Source organism: Hyperoodon ampullatus (assembly GCF_949752795.1).
Source record: "Hyperoodon ampullatus genome assembly, chromosome: 4".
Classification (NCBI taxonomy): domain Eukaryota; kingdom Metazoa; phylum Chordata; class Mammalia; order Artiodactyla; family Ziphiidae; genus Hyperoodon; species Hyperoodon ampullatus.
In genome coordinates, this window is record NC_136917.1 from 69,962,196 (window position 1) to 69,976,705 (window position 14,510).

Consider the following 14,510-nt stretch of genomic DNA (forward strand, 5'->3'; position numbering starts at 1 on the left):
TTATTAGACTGTGTGTGTGTGTGTGTGTGTGTGTGTGTGTGTGTGTGTGTGTAGCAGAGGTGTGGGAGAAGGAGCCCAGGACACAGCCTAGCCTATATCTTGTTGATGTTTCTTTTTTTTTTCTTTTTGCGGTATGCGGGCCTCTCACTGTTGTGGTCTCTCCCGTTGCAGAGCACAGGCTCCAGACGCGCAGGCCCAGCGGCCATGGCTCACGGGCCCAGCCGCTCCGCAGCATGTGGGGTCTTCCCAGACCGGGGCACAAACCCGTGTCCCCTGCATCGGCAGGCGGACTCTCAACCACTGCGCCACCAGGGAAGCCCCGATGTTTCATTTTTTCCCATTTTTTTAATGCAATCTGCCTCTGTTTGATAAAGTAACCTATTGGCTAAACACATCAATACATTAAGGTTTTAATTAAAAACATATAATAAAAGTGCATGTCTCTTCTTTTGAAAAATGCTACATTTCTTTTGGAAATAGTAACTGGGATGTCAGATGCAACTTTTGGTTAATATTTATGGTAGTACATTTTGAAAACTTATTTTATGACTAGGTAAAAATGGGACTATCAATTATAGTAGAAATAAATAAGAGTCTTGTTTCCTTTAAGAAAAAAGACCATCAAACATTAGAAAAGAGAGTGAAGTTACAAGGATGGTGATGAGCCCCTTGGTGAGAAAGCAAGCTGACTTCCTCAGTGTTATCATGTTAGTGCCTGACTTCCTCAATGTGGGTATGTCAGTTTCTTTTCAAAGAGGGATAAAGGTCTCTTGACCCTTCTTGCTGGATCCATACTCCTAGGCCAGATCAGCCTCTCCCCATCCTCAGTGGCTGAGAACATTTGGTGCCTCTATAGTATCTTGATGATTTGGTCGAGGGAAGAGCCCAGGTCCCTGTGTTAGATTTCATTGATTCCTTCACAAAAGCCTCACTGTCATCCCACATACTTGCTACCCTCTCCAGAGATTCTCAACATTTCACCTAGAGCAATCTCCACAATAAGGAGGAAGGAAACAGAATCACTTGTTTCCCTGGACTGAGGTTACTTATTTTGCCCCAAACCTGATATCTAAAGGAAAAGCAAAGCTTTCTTCCTATTTTGAAATGTCCTTATGAGGTACTTACTCAAAACAAGTATGTAATGAAAAATGATGAGTCTATCCAGTTTTGACAATGAAATGGTGTTCTGTGTACATAATACAGAGTCTACTCTTCTTTCCTTTAGAAAAATAAGCCAATTCTTGATCCAACTGTAGGGTGTTTTCCAGAACTTCAGGAACTTTCTTTTCTTCTACATATGTTTGCTTATACAAGTGTGTTCTGTTGAGTGCAGGGGATAACTGCTCTAAAAAATGTCTCCCAGCAGTCTTAGATACTTACAGACCAACAGCCCATGCAGAAGACCCACAGGAATTAGACATTGGAGCCATGAAGCAAAGAGATGGTGGGCAACAAGTGATAGACCAAATGAAGCAGCACAACTTCCTCCCCTTTGGAGAAGCAGACCAGTCACAGATGGACAGAGGATTACAAGATTATGTTGTGTGACAAAGCCACTGCATCCCCACAGGAGCTCCAGAGGTCTAAGGCCAGATGGGATCATTTGTCTTACCCCATGACCCAGACTATGGAATGCAACTAACACATTTTCTAGCTGGCTTCAGGCTAAATCATATCTCCTGCTTTTCTCATGTATACTAGCACATGCTTTTCACAGGCTTGTTCTAAATCATCAAAGCAGGTGGATACTTGATCAATGACTGATGTGTTCAGGAACATCTCACATTTCCTCTATATTCATAAGACAAAAGTAGATTTGGTGGAGTATGGCCCAAAACAAATGATGTGACTTCTCTGTTAGTTAAGTTCTGAATTTGCCAGGGGGCTAAAATGCTATTTGCTTCACTGTGGTCTTTGAGAACTTAGTACTGGTCACTACATTTGAGAACTTCAAGAACGCTGTGAAGTCACAAAATCTGGTTTAATCCCTGGAGGGATGTAGTTTTAACATTTAGTAATTAAGAGCCAAACAGAAACATGGGAAGGTGGAATTTCACATTGGGAAGTCAGTTATCTCAGGCTTTGCAAGTCAAGGAGGAATTAGAGGGCTAGGGAGTCCTTGTTTCTGTGGGTAGCTCCTATTGACAGAAAATGAAGTCTATTACACAAGCCTTGACCTGTTTCCCTAGGTAGCTCTCAAACACTAGAAATCAAGCACACTACAGTTTTTCTCAGTTTACTCCTGCCAGAAGCCAAAGAAGCTCTCAACAAATTCCAAAGAGCTGAGAGACACCACTGCAGAGGTTACTGTTGGCCTCCTACGTTCAAGGATCTGAAGACTTAATATTGATAAATTGGCAATATTACTCTCATGGATCTATTTAGTCAATCCTCTTTAATTTTACACCTTGTTTCTTTGCAGGGGTTAACATGCTGATCCTAAAATACATATGGAAATTCAAAGGACTCAGGATAGCCAAGGATAAAGGATAAAGAAGACCAAAGTTGGAAGACTCACATGTCCCAATTTTAAAACTTTCTACAAAGCTACAGCAATCAAAAGAGTATGTTACTGACATAAGGATAGGCATATATATCAATGGAATAGAAATGAGAGTCCAGAAATAATTGCTGTCACATTTATGGTAAATTGCTTTCTGACAAGGATATCAAGACAATACAGTGGGGGAAAAAATGTTCTTCTCAACAAATGGTGCTGGGACAACAGGATATTGACATACAAATGAATAAATTTAGACCCCTACCTCACACCATATATAGAAACAAACTCAAAATGTACCAAAGACCAGAATGAAAAAGCTAAAATTATAAAATGCTTAGAAGAATACTCAGGCATAAATCACTGTTATCTAGGATTAGGCAATGGTTTCTTAGATTTGACACCAAAAGTACAAGCAACAAAAGAAAAAAATAGATAAACTGAACTTTATAAATATAAAAACTTTTCTGTGGCAAAAGACACCATCAAGAAAGTGAAAAAATAATCACAGAGGGAAAATGTTTGCAAATTATATATCTGAAAAGGGACATAGAGCTAGAATATATAAAGAGATATTACAACTCAATAATAAAAAGACAAATAACCCAAGTTAAAAATGAGCAAAGTATCTGAAGAGATATTTCTACAAAGAAGATACACAGATGGCCAACAAATACATGAAAAGATGCTCAACATCATTACTTATTGAGGGAATGCAAATCAAAAACACAATGAGATAAGATTTCACACCCACCAGGATGGCTATAATCAAAAAGATAACAACAAGTGTGGTGAGGATATGGAAACTTCATACACTGCTAGTAGGAATGCAAAATGGTACAGATGCTTTGGAAAAAAAGTGCAGTAGTTCTTAAAAACGTTAAACTTAGAGTTACCATACAACCCAGCAATTCCATGCCTAAGTGTATACCTAAAATATATACATCCACACAAAAACTGTACAATAATGTTCATAACAGTATTTTTCATAATAGCCAAAAAGGTGGAAACAACACAAATGTCTATCAACTGATGAATGGGTAAATAAAATGTTGCCTATCCACACAATGGAATATTATTTGCCAGTCAAAAGGAATGAAGTATTGATATATGCTCCAATATGGATGAACCTTAAAAACATATGCTAAGAGAAGGAATCCAGTTACAAAATACCACATATTATATGAATCTATACAATGTCCAGAATAGGCAAGTTTACAGAAGCAGAAAGTAGATTAGTGGTTGCCTAGAGTAGAGAGAAGGGGGTGGGAGAGTGAGCTGGGAGTAAATGGAAAATGACTGCTAATAGGTGCTAATAGGGTTTTTGTTGTGGGGTGGTAATGAAGATCTTCTAAAATTGATAGTGGTAATGGCAGTACAATTGTTTGAATACACTAAAAAACACTGAATTCTACACTTTAAATAGGTGAATTCTATGATATGTGAGTCTATCTATCTATCTATCTATCTACCTACCTACCTACCTACCTACCTATCTATCTATAAAAAGGTTGCTAGTTATCAGCACTGAGCACCATGGTCCTCTCATATAATTCTCAGAAGTCTTCATCCATGCTGAAAATAAATCTCAGCATAACTTCCCTCTCCCCCCAGCACTTCTTGGACTAAGTCCACACATGGCAGTAGGGTGTAAAAGTTAAGAGAGCTGGCTACATGGTGGGACCGCATTGGTGCAAATCCCATTTCTCATGTTTACTGACTCTGAGACTCTGGGTCAGGCCACTTAACTTCTCTTTGCCTCAGTTTCCTCATCTGTAAAAAGGAGAAAATAATATTTTCTACCTCATAGAGTTGTAAGCCTGCAGTAAGCGCTCAATAAGCATTACTTATTATTATTTCTCTAGAGTCTTCTTTGTGTGCATTTTTGCTAAAAGGTAAGGCCACTCCATAATTTCCTCAACATGACAACTCTGGTATGGAGGCATAAGAGTCTTCTCTGAAAGACCCATCTTCTGAAAATATGAACCATCACTGAAGAGAATACTGGGCTTGTTACTATCAATTTCTCTTTTAGAGGACAAGTTAAAAAACTATTCTGGAGGATACTGAAGAATCACCAATTGGAAACAGCTCTGTCTTACAAATCCCTCTCTCTTCTCTAAATATATATACAAATATATTTAGACACAAATATATACAAAAGCACAAACAAATGACTTCCAATGAGAATATAATTTTAAATGAAAGTTTTGGTTCATTTATCTACCTCTAATCCTGTCTCCAGTTTAACAGGATTTCACTCTAAGTTGGCAATCAGCAGTTAACGTTTCAATTTACTTACAGAAGAAATGTTCATCAATATATTCAGTTCATTCTTTCCAATATCCGATAACTTTCCTATTGCATTCCCATTAGTAATTTTTCTTAATGAGTGTTTAAAATTCTATTTTTTGGCTTCTTTTGTCTTCTTAGAACACTCTTGAATTGATGTATCACAAAGAAGAGCAAGATCCCAATTTGCTTGGGCATTTAGTGCCATTTCCCAAGTCTATATATCCTAAGCAAAAACATAGTTCTTCTCCCAAGACCACTGTTAGTTTAATAAACTTCCTGGCTGAAACCAAGAAGCCATATAAATAAGGAGAAACTTCTACCTTGTGGTTAGAAAATTTGTCCTCAATCATATTATGAATTTTTAAGACAAATATTATTGTAAGAAATATTTCTAGTAATAAATATTTTAATATTTGCATATTAACCATAAAACTATTTAATAGTTTTGCCTCACTGAGGTGAACTTATTTTCTTATGGTTTATTAAAATCATTCTTTCCTCAATGCTCAAAAATACCACAGAGGTCTTGCTAAACCCTTCACAGCAATTCACAATTTTCCCCTCTTGATGACGTGAATTCTGATAGTTGTATTGGGTTGGCCAAAAAGTTCGTTCAGGTTTTTCCGTAACATCCATACCAGAAGACTCAAGAGAACTGCCCTTGCCTGATTCAACAATAAATCATCCCTGGATTACAGATTAATTAGGCCTAGCAGTAATATTTCTTGGGTAAAAATTTGTCTGCTTCCTGGAGACTTTACCATATTTTCATTTTTTTCTAAAAAGTTGACCTGTGCATGTTTCTCTGAAGTAGCAAGGAACAGCACTAGGCACAAGTTGGCGTGTTTCCCATTTCAAGTAGTGTCCCTTGGTTCTCACCTGACCATCCGGGGAGGCAGCGGCAATGTCCCGTGGTGGGGTGGCAGCCATCCGCATGGCTGCAGTCACAGCGCTCGGCACAGTTCAGCCCATATGTGCCATCCTGCATGGAAGATAGCAATGAGGGATGGGAATCCCATGGTGGGAGATGAGAGGGACCTCAGTCAGCCGTTTCAGAAACAGCACCCTCCCCTCCCAAACACCTCTCAGCAGCATGCATTACAATCACCTCTTCCCATGTCTTCTTGGCCCCCCAAATATAGGCTAGGCTGCAAGAGGTAAGCATTTTTAAATCGCTCAAACCTTAGTTTATGTCTACCATACAAATGGTGAACCAACTATGCCAATATGCTGATGTGCATATAGGAAAATATAGGTAAACATGCTGATTAATTAAAAGAATCTTTATCTTACCATGAGCCACAACTCATAAAAATATTGTCTTTTTGCTCCTAAAGATTTTTATAAAATATTTCAGTACTCCTTACAGGGCATTTTTTTCCCCATTGAGGTATAATTGACATACATTTTATTAGTTTCAGGTCTAAAATATAATGATTCGTTATTTGTTTATATTGTGAAATGATCACCACAATAAGTTAACATCTGCCACCATACACGGTTCCAGAATTTTATTCTCCTACAAGGCATTCTATTCATTAGTGAAAAGGGAAGTCCCTGACCCAGATAAAGAAAGCCTAAAATTTTAAAAATAACAGTTCTAATGATGAAGATCATTTCCATAAATTGCCGAAGAGATACATAGAATTAGAAGAAATTAACATCTTTTGTCACTTTTCCTAATTAGCATCCTAATCTCCATGATGCCATCTAAACCACATGAAACATTCTGATTCAACCTCCTGAGCGAGGATGCAGTGTGTGTCGGGCACACCACCCCCCACTACCTGCCCTCATCCCCTCCCAGACCTTAATGTTTTCACATGCACATCCACGTTGGTGGTCCAGCAGAGATGAGACTCTTCACGGACGTGATCATTTAGTTTATGGGAGAGGAATGAAAGTTCTGCATTTATAAGCCCTGCTCTTTTGCCAGGTCCTGACTGAGGGAGAGAACTACAAACCTCCCACAGCACCAAGCTGCAAAATTACCAAGAGGGAGGCACCGAGAACCAGCATTAAACAGGTAGTGGGTGTTAGATGGCATAATCACTTTTCTAGTGCTTACTAAAATAAAATATTAAAAAAACATTTTTAGGTTCTACTAATGTTTGTTCGGGCTTATAGGATTTAGCTTTGCTACACTGTGAGCCACTAAACCATCTTCAGCCTTTGCTGATTTATTAATGCATCTAATAATATACCAAAAAAGTACAAGATTGTGCTGGGGGCTTTGCTTTGTCCACACTCAGACTGGGAGTGAAGGGTGATCTTCAAGTCCATCTGAGAGCACTAATAATCTGTTCACTGGTGGATGACAGGAGGCAAAGCTAAGCTAACTTTGTCCTAGGGGTTTGGAGGGCATGGAATAGCCCCCGGTGAGATGCTTTCTAGCTGCCAAATGGGCTGCACTTAATGAGGAGGAAGCCCAGGGAGAAAAGCGTTCTGTGGAAGGCCCCCCTCGAGGGGGCCAGTTCAGGGGGTCATGGTGTCACCTCACCATCAGATGATCCCCGGGAGGCAGAGAACACACACCACTGAGAGAATGCTTAATGGCTCGAGAGCATAGGGAGAAAGAGCAATGGAAAAGAGGGAAGGAAACTGTCCCCGTGTGTGAGAGGAAGCAAGTGAAATGGGCTGTTACTACAGAATGCACTACCCATTGCCCACCCTGTTGGCCTGCGGCAGACTCGGCACAGGGGTTCTGATGATGGGTGTCTCCAAAGTAGGTCAAGGGAACAGAGTCAGCCTTGAACCATGGAAATCTATGGAGATTTGTGTGACTTCAGAGATATCTGTGTTAAAAGGTGGCTGTTTCCAAACCCTTCACCATTCACTGAGGCTTTCTGTGACACCATCACCACCCCCCTTTCAATGCCCTGCCACTCTCCACCCCAAAGCCTGGAGGATTTCCATTATAATGGAAACACAATATTTGGAGAGTTGACAGGCATACACTGGGTGTTTGACAAATGCTAGTGACTGGCTGCCATGAAGATATGGGTATATTAGAATAGGGAAAACAGAGGGGAATGGTGGCAGGAACCAGGAGAGAGAGGAAGGAAGGGATTCTCACAAAGGTTGCCTAACTAATTTCCACATCTATTCCTTTTCCTATCCTGTATCCAATCTGAGTTGAAACACCTCAATTCTTTTAGTAGTCACTATGGTTTTGTTCACTATCAGGCACTTTAAATCATGAAGTCTGCAAAAATAAGCTAATCCTCTGGCATCAGCTCCTCCCGGCCCTCCCAGTTGGGTCATACCTGGCAGGGAAATTCACATTTCTCCCCGCGCCATCCAGGTGCACAGGTGCAGGTCCCATCCAGGGTGTTGCAGGCTCCGCCGTTGAGGCACTGGCATGTTAAGTTACAGCCAAAGCCCCATGTGCCACTGGGACAGCTGATGGAGCAGTCCACCCCGTGCCAGCCTGCCACGACAAGAGTGCCAGGGCACATGAGCAAACAAAGGCAGCAGGGAGCTCTGCCCAGCCTTTCCAAGCCACTCTTCACTTGAGAAACATCTCAGAGGTGCACAGAAGTGCCCCTGCCACAGCTCAGGGAGCACTGGCTCTGCTATGTAAAGCCTCTACCAGAAATGAACTAAAGCACACGCACAGCTGTCAAGGATGCCAACACTGAGAAGCACTACCGGGCTACTGGGGGAATGGAAATGAAGTGAAGATGCACAACGTACATCACTCACTATCTAATGCGCAGTGATGCACATTGTGGGGTGCTGAGTTTTGTTCAGGTCAGCAAATGAAATATTTATATGGGAGGGAGAAGGAAAGTTTGTGTTTGAAAGAACAACCCCATCTTTAAAGCAGGAGCCCATGAACCATGAACAGTGAGTATCCAGGATCCCGGCTGTTGCAGCAACTGTGAATAAACACGATCCGGCCCCCACGTACAATCAGGTGCTTGGCTGCATTTCTTGTCAGGACTCCAGGCCAATCAATTTAGGGGAATGGACACATGTTTGCTTGCTTACTCTTCACCAAAGCACAGAGACTCACAGACTTTTGGGGCTGGCAGCGACTTCAGAGATCATCTCATGTGAGCCTCTCCCTTTGACTCACGAAAGCAGGAGAGGTCTCCCTGGATAAGGGTCTTGCTCAGTACAGGCACCGTATTTCTGCACAGCTGGAGCTAGAATCCTAGTTAAAGTTTCTTTCCTGTGCCTTTAGGAGTTAACAGGACTAGGATCAGGTAACAGACTCATTCACCCACTCACCTGCTTTGCAAGTACAAGATCCATCCACAGGAGAGCAGACAGCATCGTTTTTACAGCCGCAGAGAGAGGAACAATTTATCCCATAGGTTCCCAGAGGGCATGGGGTAGAGCAGTCAATTCCCTAGATGGGCGCAAACAGGAAAATGCATGCAATTTTACCACATGGAATAAGGCCAACACAAATAAACAAAAATATATCTTGTCCATGCTAATTACAATCCCTCTCTAATTTTAACACATTGTATTTTTAAGAGTTGTTATAACATCACCACTATACTAATTGTACAGATTCAAGGGCAATGCTAGCTGGCCTATATTTAGGATACAGTATTGAATAGGACCCAAAAAAAGCCTGCTGCCTTCATTAGTTTTCCTTGGTAGCAAATATAATTCAAAACCCTCTGTCCTTGCTCAGACAAGTAGATATAGAACAACAAACTGTAGCTGTACAATTACTGTCAATAAACATAAATATGAACTATACATTAAATTGCAATGCTTCCTAGACTGCCTTGTATAATATGTAATATGATTAGTGGGTGAGGCAAAGGAATAGAACACACTCAGCCAGCAGCATGATTCAATTTATTATCTGACAGGGAGCATTAAACATAGCAGTTGGTTACCAAAGGTGACTGGAAGTCACCCTCCTTTAAAAACAGAAAAGACCCTTAAGGATAATTCAAGGGCTCAACCAAAGAATTGTGACACAGTTTAGAAAATCCTGTAAAGATCTCAGCTCTGAGACTTTATGACCCACTCATTCTATATTATGTGCTCTGGAGTAATCATCAACATTCTTCACAGTTTAATGTTCTCTTAAAAAGGGGAGAAAATAACTCAAGAACAGCCCATTTTCCTTCAAAACAAAAATTTCTAATCTGTTGCTAAGAAATTCTGGAAACTAGGCAAAATTCTTCTCTGTTAGCTTATAGGCATATTTGAAAGGTTTAGATTCTCAAAGGGACTGAAAAACTTATATACTACTAATCCTTGGATATTAATATATAATAAATGCTAACTTGATGTAGTATGTGCCTTCAAATTGCATGGAATTAAAACAAAAATGGTTGACAATAATACATATCCTACTTGGAAAATTTCTTTGCTACCTATAAGACATGATAAAATAATTATATAGGAATAATTAAAATACATCTTACTTCATGACATATATTAATTAAATAATTAAATATTAATGCCACTTTATAGTTTCACTGGCTTGCCCAGTCATCATTCTCAGGTAAGTATTTATATCTCTTATTATTACTTTTCTCTTTATTTTCTTTCTTGTTAACGATGCGGTTGATTTTTAGCACATTCATTGGACTTCAGAAAAGGTCATATAAATCATGGTATCAATATGCTCCAAGTTGCACCCCTTATCTCCTTCCTCCACAGCCCAAGCCACTCACTTTGAATCCTGAGGCACAGGTGCACTTTCCTGTCACACTGTCACAGTCAGCCCCGTTTTGGCAGCTGCAGATCTGTTGGCAAGCTTCCCCGTAGAATCCAGGAGAACATGTCTCATTACAGTAGAGTCCTGACCAGCCTGGCTTGCAGGCACACTCTCCAGACATGGGGTGACAGCTGAGAGACACGGATGAAAGGAGTAAGTCACTCTCGGGTAAACATGACACCCAAGGCCCGTGCAAATGTTGCTTTAGCCATATCATTAAATGTGTGGGTAATTCCATGCACGATAATTTAAACTTCATTCCCAGTCTTGGTATGATTTAATTAATCGGCTGAAACCTGATTGGTACCACAAATGTTGCATGAAATCAGCATCATGTTCTAGCAGGATGACTCTAAACAACTGTGTCCTTTTGTCTGAAACTCATTTTAATTTTTGTAAAGTGAAAGCACTAATTTATAAGACGTCAACTAGACGAGACTATCTAAAAACTCCATCCAATGAACACTACCAAGTCAGTTCACCAGAGTGATGTCCAAGGAACTCTAGAAGCAGTGACCTTTTCAGTCTATTTCTTCTCTCGACTCCCCATACCTGGTGGTGGAGCAGCTGTCTCTACCTGAAACAGCAGTCGCATTGATGGGTCAGGCAGCCAGCTGTCACTCCATAGCAAATGGACACATCAGCTGCCCTAAGAGCCACGGGTTAGCGAGGCTCACACAACAGGGTGCTCTGTAACGCTCAGAACACATGTGCTTCTCACCAAAGGAAAATGTGAACAATCACACTAGCTCTGCTCACAACTGAAAGACTGCTGAAGATGGTCTTTCTCCCCTGATGGAGATAAAACCCTCCCCTTAATTCAGGCCAACAACAAAACCCACTGTTTCATCCAAACATTTGCTAAATGACCTCTCACCAGAGGACTGTTCATAGATTTTCTGCAAAGAACCATGACCTGGGAGGGATGAAGATTGAGGCTGTGTACATTCCAGCTCTCCCACTACCTGGTCAACATTAGTGAAAACACATAACCCCCCTGTGCCTGACATCCTAATCTGTCAAGTGAGGGTCTCAGCCACACCCCATAATCTCATTTCCTATCTCTTTTTCTTAAAGAAAAGGCCTGTGGGTTAGATAGTTTGTTACTCATTTTTAGAAATTTATCTAAATATACTTTTAGGCCCCTATTGCAACTAAGTGCCCAGAAGCAAAGGCCTAGGCATCTATCACAAGCATTACTCAGGAAACATGGCAGGAAGAAATATTCAAGCACAACTCTACATTTAAAATGGTTTCTTGGGTATATAAGGTTTGGACTCATAAGACAAGAGTTTGAGTCTCAAATCAACTTAGAACTACTCAGATCTACTTATCTGCTATTTATCCTTGGGCAAAATACCTGGCTTCTCCATGGCTTCTCAAATTTAACCATCAAACACAGAGCTCTGGTTCTTCCCTTTCTTCATTCCTCACTCAGTGTTTCCTTTCAACTTCTTTCCACTGAACTAATGGCACCACCAGCCACTCAGTGGTTTAAGCTAAAAACCTCACAGTTATTCCTGATAACCCCTTCTCCCTCATCTCCCATATTGACTTCATCACTAGGACCTAACCATTCTAACTCCAAAATATGTCTTGAATCTATCCACATCGCCCCATCTTCAGTGTCACCATCCTACTCCAAGGCAAGGTCATCTGTCTCCTACACTCCTGAATAGCCTTCTGACTTTCTTCCCTGCATTCACTCATGCCTCATCACCTAAAAAGTAGATCATATGGTATCATTTTCCTTAAAACTCTTCAAAGACTCCCTTTGAAGCCTACACTCAGAATAAAATCCATACTGCTTAATACAGCTAGAGTGAAGATTATTTATTGTCTAAACCAGGACATTTTTAAGAGTGAAGAGGGAGTTACTAATAATTACATTAGGACAATAGGCCTAAACCAAACAGTTCCTGTGACACCAGATATATGATGACCCTAAATATAGCCATAGACCTTCATCATTTGGCTACTGCCTTCTTTCTGACCTCTTTTTTCATCGTTATTCTCTCTTTATTACTATGTTCAACCACAATAGATTTCTTTTAGTTTGTAAGAGCATTGAGGTTTTTTAACTTAAGGGCTTCACATGGGCTATTCCATATGCCAGGAATGCTGTCTCCCCACTCCTGGCCTAGCTCTCTCCATCTTCTCCTTCCAGGCTCAGCTTAAATCTCTCTTACTTAGAGAGGCCTTCCCTGACCACTCATGTTTCAGTTAGGTCTCTCCTATTATTCTCTTTCATTGCACCCTGCTCATCTCACTTATCACAATCTGTAATCTTATGTTTATTTTTATAATCCTTCCCCTGTCTTCTTTCCCCTCTAGACTTCCAGCTCCACGAGGACAAGAATTCAGGGTGTTTTGTCACCTGGCCATGGACACAGTAGCCCATGGTAAGCACTGATTGAGCGAACAAGTGAAACTGTCAACAGTTGATGTGTGGTGGGGTCTGACTCCAGGGATCGTGCTTTCCCACACAAATCTGCTTCCTCTGATCTCTCGAAGTCATCCAGCAATGTTAAATTATAATCTGTATGTCTGCATACAAAGGCCAGATTTCCCCTAAAATTAGTTTTTTAAATGTCAAATTTATGACTTAAAAGGAATCACCATTAATTGCAGGAGACAGTCACTTAAGTAACATTTATGATGATATTGTAAGCGGATGCACAGACTAGCACTGAATGTATGCTAACACCATGCTAAGCAATCCATGTACATGATTTCATTTAATGCTCACAGTGTTAGGTATGATTCCATTTTATAAATGAGGGAAGAGAGACCTGGAAAGAGGAATTTATTCAAAGTCTTGCACAGGTAGTGGCAGAATCAAACTTGAACCCAGATTTCTTTCTTTGTTTTCACACCAAAGGAAAAGGAAGTTTGATAGCAGCCTGCTAGGGGGACTATATGTGAAAAAGAATTGCTAAAATTTAAATTTTAAAACTGCAAGGATAAAAGGGTGAGCAGGACCAATAAAAGCTTGTATTGTGCAAGAAGCATGGACAAATTTATTTTAGAAAGGCCCTACATATGAAAAAAAGAAAAGAAATATTCCAAGTGATGGATTGGTTAAAGTAGTTTACCTTAAGATACTATTTAAAAAAAAGGATATCTGGGTGGGAGGGAGGGAGACGCAGGAGGGAAGGGATGTGGGAACAGATGTATATGTATGACTGATTCACTTTGTTATAAAGCAGAAACTAATAAAAAAAAAAAGGACATCTTTTGGTAGAAAATACTACTCTACATTAAAAAGTAGAAAATAATATTCATGGTATAGATATAAATGTTAAGCAGAATAGACAATTCGGGGACAGGGAATTGAACTAAGCTAGAGGCAGGCAGAGAAATTGATATTCAATGCCCCCCACTGAGTATTAGTGCAGCACACTGGTTCTCAAATTGATTGACACCAAAATTAGTATTCTGCAATTTGTAATTATATGTAGGAAGCCAGAGCACTTTGGAGGCATTTGATGGGTTCTCATGCAGTCAGCTTAATTGGTAATGAGATTTACATGTTGTTGTTAGAGCAGCAGAGTGGAGGTTGAAGGGTAACATCCTCCTACCTGATTACTTTCTAAAGAACAGATTGCTTTGTGTAATATGAAGATCAGATTAAACACAGATAGGAATATCTACCATTTTTTACACATATATAACTAGATAAAAATATTCTAGTAAAGTTTTTCAGTTTAAGAGTTAAATTATTACAGGTATCCCATATAATACTGGCTAAAATAGAATGAATCATTGAACTTCCATTTATTCATTTCCTTAGATATTATTCATGCTCAAATATATGACAATTAGGTGGCATTTGCAAATAGGCACACCCTGATTGCCCACAGCTATTAAATGTCGTTATTAACAAGAGCTAATATACATATCCCATGTGGAATCTCAGTGAGTCTTGAATTTTGTTTTCCTGTTCAAAATCATTTCCACTGGGCTTCCCTGGGGGCGCAGTGGTTGAGAATCTGCCTGCTAATGCAGGGGACACGGGTT

At 40.1% G+C, this 14,510-nt stretch overlaps 1 protein-coding gene across 3 annotated transcripts in view; it reads right to left on the reverse strand.

Moving 5' to 3' along the window:
* MEGF10 (multiple EGF like domains 10) overlaps nt 1-14,510 on the reverse strand; it is a gene marked incomplete at both ends in the record, with an annotated part of 154,294 nt that overhangs the window by 27,357 nt on the left and 112,427 nt on the right. For all 3 annotated transcript variants that reach the window (XM_079704028.1, XM_079704027.1, XM_079704026.1), the window contains 4 exons: nt 5,675-5,777; nt 8,062-8,225; nt 9,032-9,152; nt 10,447-10,621. In XM_079704028.1, coding sequence (XP_079560154.1) covers nt 5,675-5,777; nt 8,062-8,225; nt 9,032-9,152; nt 10,447-10,621 — 563 coding nt within the window. The remainder of the gene's footprint in view (nt 1-5,674; nt 5,778-8,061; nt 8,226-9,031; nt 9,153-10,446; nt 10,622-14,510) is intronic.